The following is an 18,751-nucleotide window of genomic DNA, read 5'->3' on the forward strand; positions in this document are numbered from 1 at the left end:
CTTGTTATGTGATAGAAATGTACCCCTCAAACTTAAGGGAAAATTCTATAAGATGGTAGTGAGGCCTGCAATGCTTTATGGTGCCGAATGTTGGCCTTTAAAAGAGAAGCATAATACTAAGTTAAGTGTGGCAGAGATGAGGATGCTCAGGTGGATGAGTGGCTTTACCCTTAGAGATAGGATACGAAATGAGCATATACGTGAAAAGGTTGGAGTAGCTCCAGTAGAAGATAAGATTAGAGAAAGTCGCCTTAGATGGTTTGGTCACATAAAACGACGTCCTTGCGATGACCCGGTACCCCACGTAGTGGGATAAAGGCTTGATGTTGTTGTTGTTGTTGTTGTAAGAAAAGAGCCATATAAATAGGCCTCAAAATGACAAAGAAAACAAACGACTAAAATGCCCCTTGGGCTATAATTGCTACCAAATACCCATGAGGGCAAAAACGGAAAAACATAAAATAAAAATAAACTACTACATAAAATGATGAAAATACAGATCATGATGGTGACCGTCGAATCTCCTGAAGGTGCATGTGTCGAAATCGCTGTTGATGTCCCCATCACTTTCCTATCACACAACAAACCTGAAGCATTCCTCCACTTTAACCATCCAACTTAAATTATACTAATAATATCCCCATTTAATTCTCTATCACTCTGAACAATAAACCCAAGATATCTAAAACGAGTACGCTTATTAATTACTTGATCGCTCAAGTCACATGATCAATTATTACTATAATTACACTCCATATATTCGGTTTTAGATATATTCAAACGAAAACCTTTAGACTCTAAGATTGACCTCCGTAATTCGAGTTTATCTTCAACTCCCTCTCTAGTCTTATCAACAAGAATAATATCATCAGCAAAAAGCATACACCAAGATGCATCCTCTTGCAAATATTGTGAGAACATCCATGACTAAAGTAAAAAAGACAAGGTCTTAAGGATGATCATTGATGAAATCCAACTGAAATAGAAAAATACTTGGTCAAACCACCTTGTGTTTGAATATAAGTAACAACTCTTGCATACGTATTCCTAATGACTTGAATATAAGCTTTATTAACCTTTTTTTTAGAACTCTCCATATCACTTCTCTTGAAACTTTATCATATGATTTCTCTAAATTAATAAATATCAAATGTAGGTCCTCTTTAGTCTCTCTAAATATCTCCATCAACCCTCTCAATAAATGAATAACTTCCATAGTAGACCTGCCCGACATGAATCCAAATTAATTTTGAGAAACATTAGTATCACGTTGTAGCATATGCTCCCTAACTCTCTCTCAAAGTTTAAAAGTATGATACATCAACTTATTTCTTTTATAATTCGTACAATATTGTGCATCACATTTATTCTTAAAAATAGGAATCAACACATTCATTCTTCACACATCTGACATCTTTTTAGTCATCAAAATAATATTAAAAAATTTAGTAAGCCAAAAAATTTCTTCATCTCCTAGCTTTTCCAAACCTCTATTGGAATATCATCAGGTCCACTAGTTTTTGCACACTTCATTTTTAATAAAGCTTCTTTAACTTCAGTTTTACTAATGCATTGATAAAAATAAAAATATATATTTTCATTTAGAGTGCTAAGGTCACTAAAGTCAACTGTATTCTTACAATCTTCATTGAAAAGCTTAGCAAAATATATCATTCACCTTTGTTGAATATCCTTTTCTAAAAAAATATTTTTTGATCTTCATCCTTAATACACTTCACTTGAACTAATTCTTTACTGCTCCTATCTCTTTGTTTGTCTAACTTATACATATATTCCCCCCCCTCTTTAGAATCTATTCTTTTATATAAATCATTTAAAGCTAAAATCATTGCATCACATATTATTTTTTTAAGCACCTTTCAAGACTTTTAATATCTTTCTCAAATTTTTAGAGTTTTTACATATAAAACAATTATGATAACAAAGCTTCTTATTTTTGATCTTTTCTTACACATTTTGATTCAATCACTAATTAATTTATTATTAGGAGCTTTTCTTTTTGAAACTTTAAGCACATTATTTGCTATATTATGAATATTAGTAGCTATTTTATTCCACATAATATTCGTTTCCTCATGCACGGACAAAATCTTATAATCTTGATCTCTCTTAAAAATATTTTTATTAGTATTTTTTAAAAGCCCCAATCTAATCTTAGAATAACGTTTTACTAAATTTTTCATATTTCTTCTCTATCTTAAAATTCAAAACTAATAAGCGATGTTGGGTTCATAAGCTTTCACTTGGATTAACTTTACAATCTTTGCAATCTAAATGATCTATTTTTCTAATAAGAAAATAATCAATTCGAGTTTTACTATATCTATTCTTATAAGTGATGATATGCTCAATTCTTTTCTTAAATAAGGTATTATCATTTACAAAATCATAAGGTTGAGCAAAATCTTATATAAACTTGCCACCTTCATTTGTCACTCCTAATCCATAGTCACCATAAATAGTTTTAAAATCCTCTACCTCATTGCCAACATTTTCATTTAAATCTCCTCCAATAAAACTCTTTTTTCAAGAGGAATCTTTTAAAATAATTCTTCTAAATCATTCCAAAATTTTAATTTTAAACATATATCTAAACCTACTTGAGGAGCATAAACACTTATAATATTAATAATCTTAACATTAACAATAATCTTCAAAACAATAATTATGTCTCAAATTCTATCAAGTTTTATAACATTATCTTTCAAACTCTTATTATAATCACACCTACACCATTTCTAGTATGACTTATATTAGAATACCAAAGTTTAAATCCTAAACTATCAATCTCCTTAGCCTTTTTCCCAACCCATTTAGTTTTCTGAATGCATAAAATATTTATTTTCTTATGAATTATAATATCAATTAATTCCATTAATATGTATGTATAAGAACTTACATTCCAAGATTCAATCCGAATTATAGTTTTATGGATTAGCTTCTTTGCTCACATATGTCCATGTCGTGAGAATCCTTGCCTATTTAACACTGCACCTCTGATGCACCGACACTTCATTTTGAAACATTGCTTGAACCAACAAAAGGTGCGTGGAAAGAAAAATGAGTCACTTTGATGTGTGATGGTTGGACTGATCCTCAATGAAGATCACTCATTAATTTCATGACCGTTACAGAGAATTGCCCAATGTTTATTAAAGCTGTGAATTGTGAAGGAGAATACAAGGATAAATATTTCATTGCTAATTTGATTAAAGAGGTGATAGTCATTATTGGGTCTTCAAATGTTGTGCAGGTTATAACAGATAATGCACCGGTGTGTAGAGCTGCAAGATTGTTGGTGGAGCAAATTTATCCTCATATATTATGGACTTCATGTGTGGTGCACACTTTAAATCTTACTCTAAAAAATATTTGTGCAACAAAAATTACAGAGACAAATGAAATCATCTATGCTGAATGTCATTGGATAACATTCAGAAATGCTTGAAACGATATTGCAAATATGAGAAAGATATGCTTGAAACGATATTTCCCAAATGAGGAGAGAAAAAAAATAATATAGAACTTGCAAAGTTCTTTGGATATTTAGAAGATTTTGGTGATAAAAAATCTTTGGTTTATAGATGGAGGATAGATCAAAAAATGTGGTGGTTGATTCATGGAGCTTCAACACCGCTTCTTCAAACCATAGCAATAAAACTTCTTAGTCAAGTATCATCCTCTTCCTATTATAAGAGAAATTGGAGCACATACTCATTTATTCAATCAATGAAAAGGAATTAATTAACTCCACAACAGGCTAAAGATTTAGTTTATGTGCATACAAATCTTCGTCTTCTATAAAGGAAAATCCCATTTTATATAACAGGTGATAATAAGATGTGGGATGTTGCTGGAGATGGGCTCGAGTGCCTTGATGATATGAGGTTATTTGAGGTTGCAAATCATTCTCTAGATAAACCAGTGTTGAAAGTAATGATATTCGATGATATTAAAGACCAAAGACCAATCTCTGAATCTAATTCTATCATTCCCTCTATTGAGTAGTTGGACCTTCATGTTGTACTAAATAGTTTTTTGCTTATATTTTTGTGGTTGTACTAAACATTTTTATACTAAACATCTTTATGTTATAAGCTAAACAAGTTATCATGACTTTGATTTATTATTGCTTGTCATTTTTAATATAATATTACTTTAATTTCTATATATTATATTAAAAAATTATTATGCCGTGTCCACGCCGCACCCGTGTCCTATATTTTTAAAAAATACCTGTGTCCGTGTCGCCGTGTTCGTGTCGGTGCATCATAGCACTGCACCCGAGCACCGATGCAGCAACCCTTGCACACTTCTTGTTGTATTCAGGCCATATTGTGCTTCGCTTTCAGGGAACGTGCTAGCATTAACAAAATGTATTAAATGATTCATGTCATGATTATTCGACAAGTTTTGCGCTGGCTGTCGACTACTCAATACAACCCTCCACTTTTCTCATTCTAGCCTTGGGACATGATAATGGCAGTGTTCATGATAGGAAATTTCCTAAATAATTTCCCTTAATTAGGAACTTTCCTAAACTACTTCCTCTTGATTAGAACTCTTCCTAAACAACTCCCCCCCCCCCCATCAGTTCTCTTAGTTTCTTGTAGAATAACTAGATATAAGTTCTTTATTCTGCAGATTGAATAGATGCACTTGAGTTCATGATGTAGGATTCTATGATACTATCAAAATCAAGGATTAGGCATTTTGACCTTTTATGTGGTAGCATTCATAATTTCTTCATTATGATTTTAATTATTAGTTTTCTTTTGTAGTTAGTTTCCTTATGTCACTGGTCTTTCCACAATGCTAGCATGCATCATTGCGACTTTTAGATCTCTTTGTGATTTGGATATCCACATTTCCAGAATAAGCTGTTGGGGGCATTTCACTTTCTCCTTTGAGATGGGATATTCCTCGATTGTAGTTTCCCTCCTTTCAAGATTCAAAGCAGAATTGAAGCTTGAACTTGATTCTCCTCTTCTAATATCCTCATTTGGGATTAAGTCTTGGACATCGATGAGATTCAAAGCAGAACTGATCCTTAGTTAATATTGATTGTACTTACAGTTCCACCCCAGCTCTCATAGATTCAAATTATACATTTATGTAATGATAAATAAATAGAGCACCCTTTTTTTTCTTTTGCCTTCTCTATTTTAATCCTTAACCATAGCTCTTAGACAACTGTGCTGCTGACTTGCTTCAAATGCCACAACCGGATCTCCCAGTTGCAGAAAAGAAGCTGCTGTTATTCTCCTTACTAACCTCCTCAAATGGCCTCTGAATGTCGGTGACGTTTATAGTCACCAACCAAAGTTTCAATCAACTCGTCATTGGGACTCAGAGACTTTGTCCTCGATAACATGTTATTGGTTCTCTGGGGCTTCTATCACACAAACCGTTGATTAACAAAAGATCACTAGGCAACTCATCTGTTTCCGTCAATCCTCAGGTCTTCTTGCAGCTGCGATCATTTTCTGATCAGATACCCATTGTCTCCTCAGTAGAAAAGTTCAATCACAGAACTTACGTGCTTGTCCACCTGAGAGATTATCTTATTAGTCATCTTCCAGGAACCGATAGTACCATGCAGCCAATTCCTTTGTTTCCTTCACTTTTTATACAGAAAATAAGACGTTGGGTCAATAGCAAATTAGGATTATAACGTTAAACAAATTCAGCTAAGATTATGGTGGCTTGGGATTAGCAATAGGATCTTGAACAACCTTTTTTTTTAACTTGAAATTTATCCAGTAAGTTCAGATTGTATCGTGGATCTTATTCAGCAAACCTTCGAATTCAAATCCGAGGAAATTTTTGTCATTGGGACAGTTTTTTTGTTAATTTCTAAAATAGTTTTCTAGTACAAAAATTTCTTGAATTAGAAAATTTTATGCTAGAAATCATTTTAGGAAGCAGTGCGAAAGCTGTCCCAAACGAAATCTTAGTGACAACTTGCAAAAGGATTGGAGTGCTGCTTCTCAAGTTCTCATGATGTAGGAATAAAGTTCGTGGCAATCTTAGCACATGTGGGGGGCTCCTTGACTGAGAAGAATGTTTTACCGTTGAAAAATTCCCTTGTACAATCTTTTATTAGTAAGAAGCTCCAAGTTGGCCAAATTGCACGCATATTGGATTCGCAGGCTTAAGTTTATGGTTTTAGAAAATGCTTTTTATTTATTTATTTTTTCCATGTTTTTTCATGTTGGCTTTATTCGAGATAATTTCTTCAGTTGTTTTTTAGTAAAAAAAACAGCCAACAAAAATTCCTCTCTGTTTGTATAACTACTTTTTTAAAATTTTGCCTTCAAACATTATTTTTTAGAAGAAATATATTTAATACTATGATTGAGAAAAGAAAATTTAAATGTAAAAATAGAAAATCTTAAGTCGCCTTAAAGAAAACTTTTAAGGGTTGTTTGGATATGGGATTTGAACAGGATTATTCTGCCAAAAGGGATTTGAGGACATGTTAAATTTCACTGAAATAAATCCTCCGTTTCTCGCTTTTTACCTTAAATTTCAGATTTATTAAATCTAGGAGTTCTGGAATTTATGGAATTTGGCTGAAGAAACATGCAAAAGGGAGAAAGATCCTGTTATAGTTGAAGATTGCTAAGAACGCTGTTGGAGGGGGTAAAGGAAGAACATTGTCGAAGGAGGCGAAGAAGTTTTAGCGATGGCTTCAAAACTCTACCTGACATGAAAACCCTACCTCAAGCAAATTAGATTAAGTCGAATAGCAACAAAGAAATGGAGAAGATGAAAAAGCAAGCCCTAACTAAGGCTATCATAAGTATAACACTTAAATAATTTTAAATAATAAATAGTAATATTAGTAGTAATTAATAGTATAAATAGTAATTAAAAAAATTATTAAAATAATATTTAAATTATTAATTAAATGAGAAATAAATAAATAATTTGTTATTTTAAATAATAACTAGATAATTATCAATTTAGTTAGTCAATTACTTATTAAAATAGCATCTAAATAAATAGTTATGTTATTTGATAATATAGTTAATTTCTAATTATATTATTTATTTTATTAACTTATTACTGATATTTCAAACTGAAATAAATTTTAAAATGCAAATTACATTTGAAACACAAATTAAAATTAAGCTTTTTACTAAACTAACCGCCTTAAATCCTAAGTTGCATTGATAACAGCTTCACATGATTTATCATGATTTAACTTCTTTTTTGCCACAGTTTTCAGGAATTAACTCATTCAAGATTTAATAAATCCGGATTTACTCAATCCTACTCGTTGCTAAACAGCCCCATAGTTTTTCTGTGACCCGAAAGTGAGAGTTCCTAAAACTAACACTAAAATATAACTCCCTAATGCTATTTTGGTGGCAAGGCGTTTTTTAGTAAGTTATTGCAAGCTTAGCTCTAATACAAAGAGAAACCACAGATTAAATCTATGAAGAAGATTTCTATTTATAGTCTACCAAGTTCTGGAGTCCTTAACAAGAGATGCAAATACACTTACGGCTAACTTTTATCTATTAAGTCTTTCTGATATTCTTTCCGCAGTTTGTTTATTTTTTCATTATGCATTGTAGGACACCAACTGAAGTGCAGGAGAAGGCCCTAAAAGGAAGAATGGACTAGACTCGATTAATCCCTGCAACAAAGAATTCAAACGGTTAATTTTATTTGATTCCGTTGCTCTGTAGTTTAACATGATTTCCATAAACCTCTGTGCTATAAGAATGCAGCTCTTTTTATCTGGGTTCCTTTTACAGAGTACTCTCAGATTGTCTGTCCTTGAGCGGCTCCTTTTGTACTGCTGACTAATCAGTTGAATTGATATGCATTGAGTTACTATTGATGTTTATTTTCTTTGATCTTTCCCACATGATGGTTTGTGGAGCCAAATTTGTTGAGTTAGATTGGCTTAGCAAAGGGTAATTGCTAGAACAAGCTAAACATTGACTAGAAGGGAGGGCGGAGTGAATTGACGTTAAGAATTGAGGCCTTTTTATTTTTTTTTTTAAATCTATAGCTTCAAAACTAGGGCAAAAACGAGTCCAAAAAAAAAAAAGGCTAGAAATGATTTTTTTTTTTTTTAATTTCTGTCGTTTTAGCATTTCCCTTAGAAAAAATACTTGGTGTCTGGTAGTGTAGCTTTTTCACATCAAATTATTTGTGGTCCTAATACATGTGTTGACCTTAGCTTGCTTTACATAAAAATGGCCTCTGGAGGAAAATCTTGTTTGCTTTTGGGACTTGATTTTATTACTGGAACAATGAAGTCAAGCGGTTTAAGTCCCAGACTAGTGATTGTTTTGTTCAATTTCAATATATTTTTATATAGCTATCTTTGCGTGTAAGAGTCATTTATTATTCCTTGCTCTGATGCTTGCTAATCTCACGTTATAACATTTTGATTTAACTGATTTTGTTGTTTTCTATCACTTTTGCTTTAGGGTTGGTTTGGAACAGTTATTTTAATGCTTTTTAAAACGGCATTTTAGGTAAATTTTTTTTTTAATTAGAATTTTTTTATTAAAAATTAATGAGAAAGTTGTTTCAAACAAAGTATTCTAGTTGCTTCTTTTAAGTAACTTTTTATTACAATCGGATGAAGGACGATCTTCTTTTCTTGGCCGATTTCAATAAGGTAATTCTACATCATATACATAGAGATTGTGATAAGGTAGCTGATATGTATGCTTCTCTGACTTTAGATAACAGCTTTTGTTTTGATAGCTCTTCTTTTGATAACATTCCTCCTCTTTGTTCTTTACTGAAGAAGGAATGTGAGCCCTTACTTTAGTTTGTATCTAGTTTCTTTTCATATTATTTGCTATTGCATTCTTCAAAAAAAAAAAAAAAAAAAAAGCGGCTAAAAAGCCGTTCAAAACGAAGCCTTAATATGCTGTAGCAAGCTTGTAGTTTTGATTGCACCATGTGCTCATTTCACGGAAGGGTCTATTTAGGCTGTAGTTTTTGTATAATTGTGTTTTTTCAAAAAACTGTTGTAAAAGGAAACTACATAGCAAATAAAAAAAATTGTCAAATAAAAATTGTAAGTACAGTTTAAAAAGTAGAGCAATAAGAAAGTTATTTCAAATAAATTTTAAATAGAAATTCATGACCAACATTCATTAGGGAGGGTGGTATGACTAACATGTAAATACGATATAATATTTTATATGATGTCTTTTATATTATTCAGTGATGTGTTGTGCATAAAGATCATTTGGAATGCTAAGATGGATGGTGTGTAGGTACAAATTATAACTAGTTATTATTGTTCTTCTTACACCATTTTTCTCACTTTGTTGGTTTATATAAAATTAACTATAGATTTAATACATTTCATACATTCTAAAATCAAATTAACTTTTTCCCAACTTTGTCTAGCAACTCATATGATTATTTAGCATTTGGATGATCATCATTGACAATGATGTGTTGGTTATCACCAGAAGTCAAATTTATGCATTTCATATTATTTCGCTCTAAAACTTGTTAAGATTGAAACTAAGGAAAAAAAAAAAACGTTGAATTCATGATTAAAATAATTCTAAAGTAGGCCTAGTTTGGTTTAATGGCATTCTTAACCTAGATCAGATGTTAGTCTAGTCATTGAGCTTCTTAATCTTGCACTATTGAGTTTGCAAGTCACCTAGTAAGCATCTTCATACGGAATGAAAGAGTTGTATTGCGTCGTTTATTTTGACCTTATGTTCTAGATTTTAATAGGGAGTCGGAGTTAGGAAACCTTGGTTTATCGTCTCTTTTTAAGTTAGGAATCCTTAAAGTGGGCTTTCTTCCATATGCATCCTTTCTTCATCTCCTATTGAATTGAAATTGCATACCCTTATATATTTAATGACCCATTGGTCCTTAGTTGATATTCCAATCCCTTGATATCCATTTTATCTATTGTGACTTCTTATAATTGAGAGGTTATAAGTATCACTTATAGAAACTTTTAATATCAAGATAACAAATCTCTTCTTAAGGCCTATGCATAATGTTCATGAGATATGTGGCTTCATCTTTGCATAAGACCTTCAAGGCCATTTATGGTGAATATTTAGAACCAGGTTAGGTTATCACTTCATGATTCCAATTATGTTCCTTAGAAGGTTTATAAACATATATGTTTGATCATTTCCTAAAATTGGATTATTACACAATATATGATATTTCTTGGGCTGAGTTATTATCTCTTTATGTCCCATTGCATCTTTGGAGTGGGTTATCACCCCATTTCCTATATCTTTGGGCTATCAATATACATTATATATCTCTCAAATTGGATTATTACTCCATGTCCTACATTTCTTGGGTGGGTTATTATCCCATAAGTTCTATTATGCCTTTAGGATGGGTTATCACTCCATAAAATCTATCATATCTTGAGATTGAGCAATCACTTCATATCTTCTATCTTTGAAGTTAGTTTTCACCTCTATCTTATATATGTTTTACTGAGTTATCACCACATGCCCTATTTCTATCTTGCAAAATTATCACCTTATAAGCTCCATTATATCCTCTAAAGTAGATTTTTACTGTATAATTTTCACAAATCTTTGAACTAGGTTATTACTGTGAACATCTTCAACCTCTAACACTAGGTACAATATTTTATTTGATCTTACTCTTTTCTCTTAGATTAAATTTCTTACGCATCCTCAAGTCTTAGTTTATAATATAACATAGTTATATATCCTATGCTTATTGTCCTTTGGAAAGGAGAAGGGCTAATCATCCCTTGAAAATGCCATTTGGTTCATATCTAAAAAACATCTCAGATCACCTTATTGAAGGACCCTTTTTTGTGTTTAAGCATTCTCTAATGACTCCATTTTGGTTCCTCCACAAAATTGTTAAATCGACAAGTCTTAGGGTTTTATTTTATCTATGTATAGTTCTTCTCCCTAGGAGTTACACAATATTAATAAATATTCTGCAATTAGAAATTACTTTTTTTAATTAATGTTTTATAATAAATATTATAAAAATGTGTTCATAAAATAACCTTTCTTTCCATGTAATATTTTTGTGATATTTTATCTAGTGTTTCTTGTGTTATTTTGTGATATGATGCAGATAAAGTCCTTTTGGATTGCTTGGATAAAGCAAGAGCGGGTCAGGACTTTAAATACTTATTATTACTCTGCTCTTCATAATCATCATATGCCTTCACATTAGTGCTTATTATAGAATTGGCTAGAAATTTATTAAATTTCATATATAATTTACCATTGTTTTGAAAATTCCGCTTGGACTAGCCGTTTCAATTGGTCAACTGGGAATTGATATGGGCTATTTCAAAAATTAGTCTTACATCAAATCGATAAAAAATAACTTGAACATACGATTCAACCAGTAAACCATTATTCGATCCCGATTTCTTAAATTTGGTCGGCTCAACAGCTTTATCATTTACATAATCAAACAAATTTAATATTAAGTATTAAACTAAACAAATTAGTTAAAATTTAATATATATTAATTTTAAAATTAATTAATTTTCTATAATGTGAAAAGTACTTAATTTTTTATCCCTTTATATTTTATTTATTCAATTATAAAATATGAAAAAAATATCTATTTTTAATCATAAATGATCTAAAATGAATTTGTGTGAATTGTGTTTAATTTATACGTGTAAATTATATTTAAAGCATGAAAATTATATCTAAATAAATAACATAAATTAATAATTATTATATTGTGTGAACTAAATTTATATCAATTATTAATTATTAATTAAATTTAATGATTGAATATGTTTGAATTAAAAAGTATGTAATTAATAATTTATTTTTAAAGTAATAATTTATAATTTTACATAATTATTATATCATTTAATTAAACTTTTATATTTATCATATCACCCAGTGGGGTTATCACCTAATAAGTCTCATTTTATCTTTGTATCCTATTGTTAACCTCATTTTTGAATTCAACTATATCAGATTGAACCTAATTATGACCTACAACTTCAGGAGAGATTTTGGATGCTATTTGGTTGGGGAAATGTAAGGAAGAAATCATGAAATGGTGTGGGGATGAGTTTAGAAAGAATTTACAGCTAAAAGATATTTTTTAAATCAAAATTAAGATAGTCTTGCTGCTCACAAAAGTAGCAAAGTTGAAGAGATCACGAAACCTCTTCATATGAGAGTCATCGAGGAGGCTAGCCATCAATACTTAAAATTTGATTTTTTTTTAAATACTTTTTTTAACTACCAATGCTATTTAATTTCAATCTAACATTCCTTCCTTGTGATCCCTTCAACATTTCAAAAGACAATTCAAATTTTAAAATGTTGAATTTCAAAAATTAAAAAATTCAAAAATTTAAATTTCATATTTTCAAATATAATTATAACTACAAATAAAAATCGCAAGCATATGGTCTAGTACAACATTTAACACTCATAAGAAATATGAATACTAAATTAAAGTCTTCATAGGCTTCTTGCTTAGTCTCTTATTTGTTAGTAGGCACATTCTAGCTTTGGCAATAAATTGTTGGCAACCTTTTTCTTTGATGGGCAAGTTGTGCCACATCACTCATCTACAAGTATAGAATCTACCTCAAGGAAGGTTTTATGGGAATGAACTTGTAACTAAATGCAAGCTTATATCCAAATCCTTTGATTATATAATAATTTTATAAGGGAAGATGTCTTCCTCCTTGAAAATAGGATGGAAACATGTTAAAAGGCAGTCAAAGGAAATAAGCATTAGGCTTTAAATTTTTAAAAATTTTAATTAGGCTATATGACTATGCTGGCATATTTTGATACTTTGAAGGGAGATATTTCTCATGTCAAATGTAAATCAAAACATACTCACCCTCATTATATTCTCTATGCAAACTTGAATGATTTTTTACATAAGCACATTTAGAGTTACAATTTTCAATTTATTTCCTAACAAATAAGATTTTGCAAGAAAAAAAAAAGAGTAATTTTTGTTTTTTTATAGGTATGGCATTGAGATAAAATTTTTCAAACATCTCTTTTGATAGATGCCCACTAAAATATACTCTAAAACAGTTGAATTATCACTCTCCTTATATGTTCAAATATTCCTATAAAATAAAACTCAAAAATTAAAAAAAAGCCCCTCAAAGATGTCAACCTAAAAAAAAAAGGGTCTTGTCCTTATGTTCATTAATGATGGTATAAATATTATAATACATAAATGTAATTATTTCTAACATTATAATATCTAATAATTTGAAGCTCTACAAAAGTGTTCACAAAAGAGGTCCTATATAAAATATATAAAACTTTATTTTTTACACTAGGCTTATGTTGACCTCATTCTTTTTCATGATGTCAAACCATTTCTCCCTTCACTCTTTCTTAGCATTTTGGTCCTTATAACCCAGTCTAGATGTAGCACCTAAGGACTCAAGGAGGAAACCTAGGAACCTAGCTTGATGACACACATAGACCATAGAAGGTTTTTTAAAGGTCTTGATAGGTATCATCCCATGTCCCCTTCACAACTTAAAACCAAACCTACACTTAACCCTTACATAAACCTTCATTGACTACATATGACCAAACCCATCTCCAAGACCATGAGATTGAACTAAACTACTCCATAGCCCCATTGGCATGGGTTTGATTGATCCATGGTCATCCCATGGCCCAAAAGCCCATAAATACACTCACATTTCTCAAAATACTAAACATGTTCTAAAACCATCAAAATTAGAATTTTTGAACATCATATCTATGTTGGACCTATCCATTTCATGTGAACTATCCCAAACACCTATTTTAAGCATTATACACTTAAATCAAGCCTTGGTCAACCCTTTGTCTATGGTTAAAATCCAAAATCCCCAAAATGCCATGTATGCTCAATACATGTTCTTTCAATATCTAAGCATGACCAACCCTTGGATTTATGTCCTAAACCTTCCATACATACCCTTAAACTAAACCAAATCCTACTTGACCCCATGGTTGATGAAGATAACCATATATGTCCATTTAACCCGTACTCCTACATTTCATAGCCAAGCTCAATTGAAACCATGGAATGACTTGCCAATGTACTCAATCACCTCCTTAAACTCCCCTAGACCATTTAACATCCATGGTTGGCCTTAGTTGACCATGGTTGACCAAGTCAACCATGAATCCCCATTTTGACCTATGCACACCATCACTTGGACTATGTTCAAACCATGTTGACTCTTGTGTCAAACCCCATGCTAATAGCAATCCCACATCCTAGATACCTCACCCTAGGCTTGGAAACCCATGGTTTGACCTAGGTCAACCATTGGGCTAGCCCAAAGGGAGCAAAATTTGATTGGTGTTATTATATTGTGGCTAGATGTTTTACATTCATATGGTAATACTTTGTGATCTTTGATGGGCATATTAGATTATACCTAGTTTAAAGATAATATGGATTCTTATTTTACTAACCCAGTCTTATATAGGTAGCCATTCTTATACAGGACTTTAAAAGGGGATAAAATACTAAAATTTAAAATTAATTAAATTTTCTAGAGGTGCTTACATTGCTTTAGCTCCTAATTATTAAAAGAATGACCTAGATATAGGTTGCTTCATTACTTTGGTATGTTTCTTGTTTTGAGCGCACTAGAACTCTTGTATTTTATAGGTTTTTTTTTTCATGTGAATTTTTGCTTGGATTTAAGATTAAGGTGGAAGCAGACCACCCGATCTATGTGGGTGTAGTACTAATTCAAGGGAGTTATGCTTTTTAAGGATAAAACCTATTTTCTAAGCCTTTTTAAAACTACAGAGTCTAATTTATTTCATAAAATCAATTGATATGGATTGCATTAAAAATTGTCTAAAATAATTTATTTGCGATTACATTTTAGTCTCAGAATAATAAATCCACCACTCATGGTGAGAGGCCATTTAGGAATTTTCTTAGATGTTGGCACCACTTTTTAAAAACTTAAATAATGATAACAGCTTACATATCTTTCATTACAAAATATCGGGATCTTAGTTTTAAAGTGATTTGGAGGAGCTGTAGCTAGCATTCCTATTCCAGGCAAGAACATAAGTCCATAAGTGTCGGGCATTCCCAAATTTTTTTCAAGAGTTAATGATATAAGGCCCATTTCCTTATTCTCCATATCATTAGATTTGGTTTGAGTTACTACTTTGTCGTGGTTCACTTTAGTTATAGGTTCTGAGACAGACCCAAAATCATAAGTCCTCACCATCCCAGAATATAATCCCACCTTTTTGATAAAATTTCAACTTAAATAATAATTTTTTATCTTAAACTATAAAGCACAATATAAGATAGACTGAGGTTACCTCTGAACTTCTCAAAATCTATTGGCTCCTATTTTTCTCCCCTGACTTATTAAGAACTATTAAAATTTGGGCTTTCTCCTTTGGAAATTCCCATTTTTATCCTTACCTTTAGCTTTATAATCAAAAGATATAAATAACTGCTTTAATTGAGAGTCTTCTTAAGAGTATCCCTATAATAATATAATTAATCATAAGTGCTTTCCCTTATGGGGAATTGAGAACTCTAGATTAAAATAAATCATATTTTATTCTTATAAAATAGGGGGAAAATCTCTAGGAACATAGATGGTCTTTTCCAAAACCCATTTCTACTTTTAAATGTCATTGTAGAATATCGTCATTATTTCTTAAGATAACATGATATTCTATCCATTCAATTTGATAATAAAAATGACACATTTTTTAAAAATTCATCTTAGTTCTCAAACTTCTCATATAATATTATAGTAATATTTTTTGTTGATATACTATTCTCTTGAATGTGTTTATATATAAGGATGACAAATTCAAAATCCCCATTTCTCTTTTCAAACACTTTTAATAAAAATTTCATATTCATCTCTTAAGATGACATGTTATTCTTTGAAGTATGTTTGATCATATAAATGATATTTAAAAAACCCCAATTTTGTCTTTGAATCCCTTATAGAATGTCATGTCTATCTTCTATGATGGTATGCTATTCACAATGTAGCATTCGACTAAAAAATATATGTTCCCAAATTAATGTAGCATTCTACTAAAAAAATATATGTTCCCAAATTGAATTAGCGTGGTTTTAATTTCCAACATATTATAATTTAAAATAAAGGAAAAGTGATGTAAACATTTAGCACATTTTTAATGTATGTGATTTAATTTCCTTTGAATGCTGATAAATTTCTAACCAAAAAGGTTATTATTTAAAGTATACTTTTTGATGAAGAAAAGTGTCTTTAATGTTTCAAAGATTGAGTAATGAGGAAAACCCCATCATATATTGAATACATCTATTTTGATTCATTTAGTTTGACACTAAAGAAGACTATGGGGCACTTATCGTGACTCATGATACCAATTATGCATGTACCAAAACCTTCATAGGTCACAAAAAGGCTTTCAAAATTAAGGAGTTAATGCATTGACACCCAGAGCAATATATAATGTAAAATGGCATAAGAGGAGTGTTGCGACTCGAGCTCACGAGTTTATATTTTTGATGATAACAAACATCTTTATGTCTCATAATATTTTTCATAATATATTTGTCTGTGTATATACTAACATTTTAGGAACACCATGCTCCATGCAATAAAGAATTAGAGCTCAAGATTGGGTAAAATAAGGTTATGATGTAATGAGTCTATAATATTCATTAATGTAATTTTGATTTCTTGAGTTAAGTCCTATAAAAGTATTTTCTAGCTTGGTGTCCATGCTCATACACACTCAGGGGAGTGAGATATAGTCAAAACTAGATGTTCAAATTTTGAACTAATCATACTGGATGATTTCGATCATCTAGAATGATCAGCTCATTGAAGTAATTATACTAGAAAATTTTGATCATTTAGGACATGCGATCCTTTATGATCTTGGAAAATAGCTGCCAATGATAATTTATGCAAGGATTTAAGATTCAAAGTTTGTTCTAATCATCATAGATGATCTAAATTATCCCAGACAATTAATGCCAATCATGCCTAAATTGATCATGTGATTAGGGGACTAATTATGGTTAAATTATTCAATCAGATCATCCTTGATGATCTGTATATCATCCTGGATGATGTTTGCCAACAAACTTGATTTTCCTAAATCGTGCAAGATGAAAACCATATTTCCTCTGATCGTACAAGCGATCTCCTGGATGTTCCAAACTTCTGCTAGATAATATGTTGATTGCCACCAATCTTGAACTAATTGTCCCAGACGATTGCAGGATTGTCCAGGATGATCTATAAAAATTGGTGAACTTATCGTACATAATTATATTGGGGGATTTGACTTGAAGGGAAACTTTATACTGATCATACAGTGCGATCTTTATCGCAAGGATTAGTTTTTAGGATTTTTCAAATCCCTCTACTTAAGCTTTGTCAAGGCACTTGATAAGTGTTTTTGGCAGCTATTGAAGCTTGGTTCTTCTGAAGAAAACTTGAAGAGAGAACTTGAAAAGGAGAGAGAAAATGGTGGAGTTTGAGAGGGAGAAGATCCTTGGAGGGGGTTTTAAAAGAGTGTGGAGGGGATTTCATACAGTTGCTCCGGTAAGCTTGCACCTTCACACCATCGAATTCAATGTTCATCTTGAGGGAAGTTTTGGTAGGAAGAAGATTTCTTTGGTGTCAAAGGACCCGGCTACTCCATCGCACCGGTGAAGGTTGAAGTGATTTTGTAAAGACTTCTCTGCCTAGTTAGGGGGGCTAAAGGAGAGTCACTATAGGTTTAGTGCAATACTCAGAGGGTGCCTTCGAGGAGTGGACGTTGGTCGGGTTGGATTGAACCATTATAAATCTAGCGTGATCTTTCTAATTATTTATTGCACTTTATTTTTATTATAACTAACTTCTTGGGTGAAATCTTTTATTGATCTTTTTATTATTGATTTAATTTATTTTTGTTGTAAGATATATAAAAAAATTCATTTAGTTAAAGAAGTTTTTAAATATCCAATTCACCCCCCTCTTGGTTAGCCTCAGAACTATTTCTTTAGGTCTTAACACCCATCACAAACATTCAAGTGATATCGGAGAGGGATTCATAAGTTAAGTTTTTAAAAACTTTTGAATTTCAATCAAAGACTAATTTTTGTAATCGTAATATTACGGAAGGATATTTATTCACCCGACCACCTTTATTTAAAAATATTACTTTTAATTTTTAGAAATTTTATATGTTTACTTTCTTACAATCAATTGATTATCAAATGTGGCATATGATTCTAACTGGTTATTCTATACTGTCACATATTATAGATAAAATTAAAACTGATATTCCTTTTAATTAATGGAGTATGGTGGAACAAATTAATGCTCAATTGAATGCTAAATGTTTGAACTATTTTTCTGTGCTTTAAATTCTGAAGATTATATGTTAATATCCACATGCACTACGAGAAAAAAAACTTGGCATAAATTACATACTATATACTAAGGTACTAGTGAAGTCTAGCAATCTAGGTTGAATATTTTAATGCATGATTATGAACTTTTTTGTATGAAATCTTATGAGACAATATTAGACATTTATACTAGGTTTACTCAAATTATGACATCATTACATATCTTAGGAAAATAATTTTCAAACTTTGAAAAAGTCAATAAACTTCTACGTTATCTACTTGATAAGTTTGATGCCAAAGTTATTGCTATTTGTGAATATAAAAAATTAAATGAATATTCTATTGATAATTTGATTGGCTCACT

The 18,751-nt window shown here is 31.0% G+C and overlaps 1 protein-coding gene across 1 annotated transcript in view; it reads left to right on the plus strand.

The window, feature by feature from the left end:
• Positions 1-7,889, plus strand: part of LOC110116099 (proteasome subunit beta type-3) — a 39,552-nt gene extending 31,663 nt beyond the window's left edge. Inside the window, exon 7 of the mRNA XM_020849565.2 lies at positions 7,608-7,889. Within this exon, the coding sequence (XP_020705224.1) occupies positions 7,608-7,656 (49 nt within the window). The 3' untranslated portion in view covers positions 7,657-7,889. The remainder of the gene's footprint in view (positions 1-7,607) is intronic.
• The last annotated feature ends 10,862 nt before the right edge of the window (positions 7,890-18,751 follow it).

Source organism: Dendrobium catenatum, unplaced genomic scaffold (assembly GCF_001605985.2).
Source record: "Dendrobium catenatum unplaced genomic scaffold, ASM160598v2 fragScaff_scaffold_1351, whole genome shotgun sequence".
Lineage (NCBI taxonomy): Eukaryota > Viridiplantae > Streptophyta > Magnoliopsida > Asparagales > Orchidaceae > Dendrobium > Dendrobium catenatum.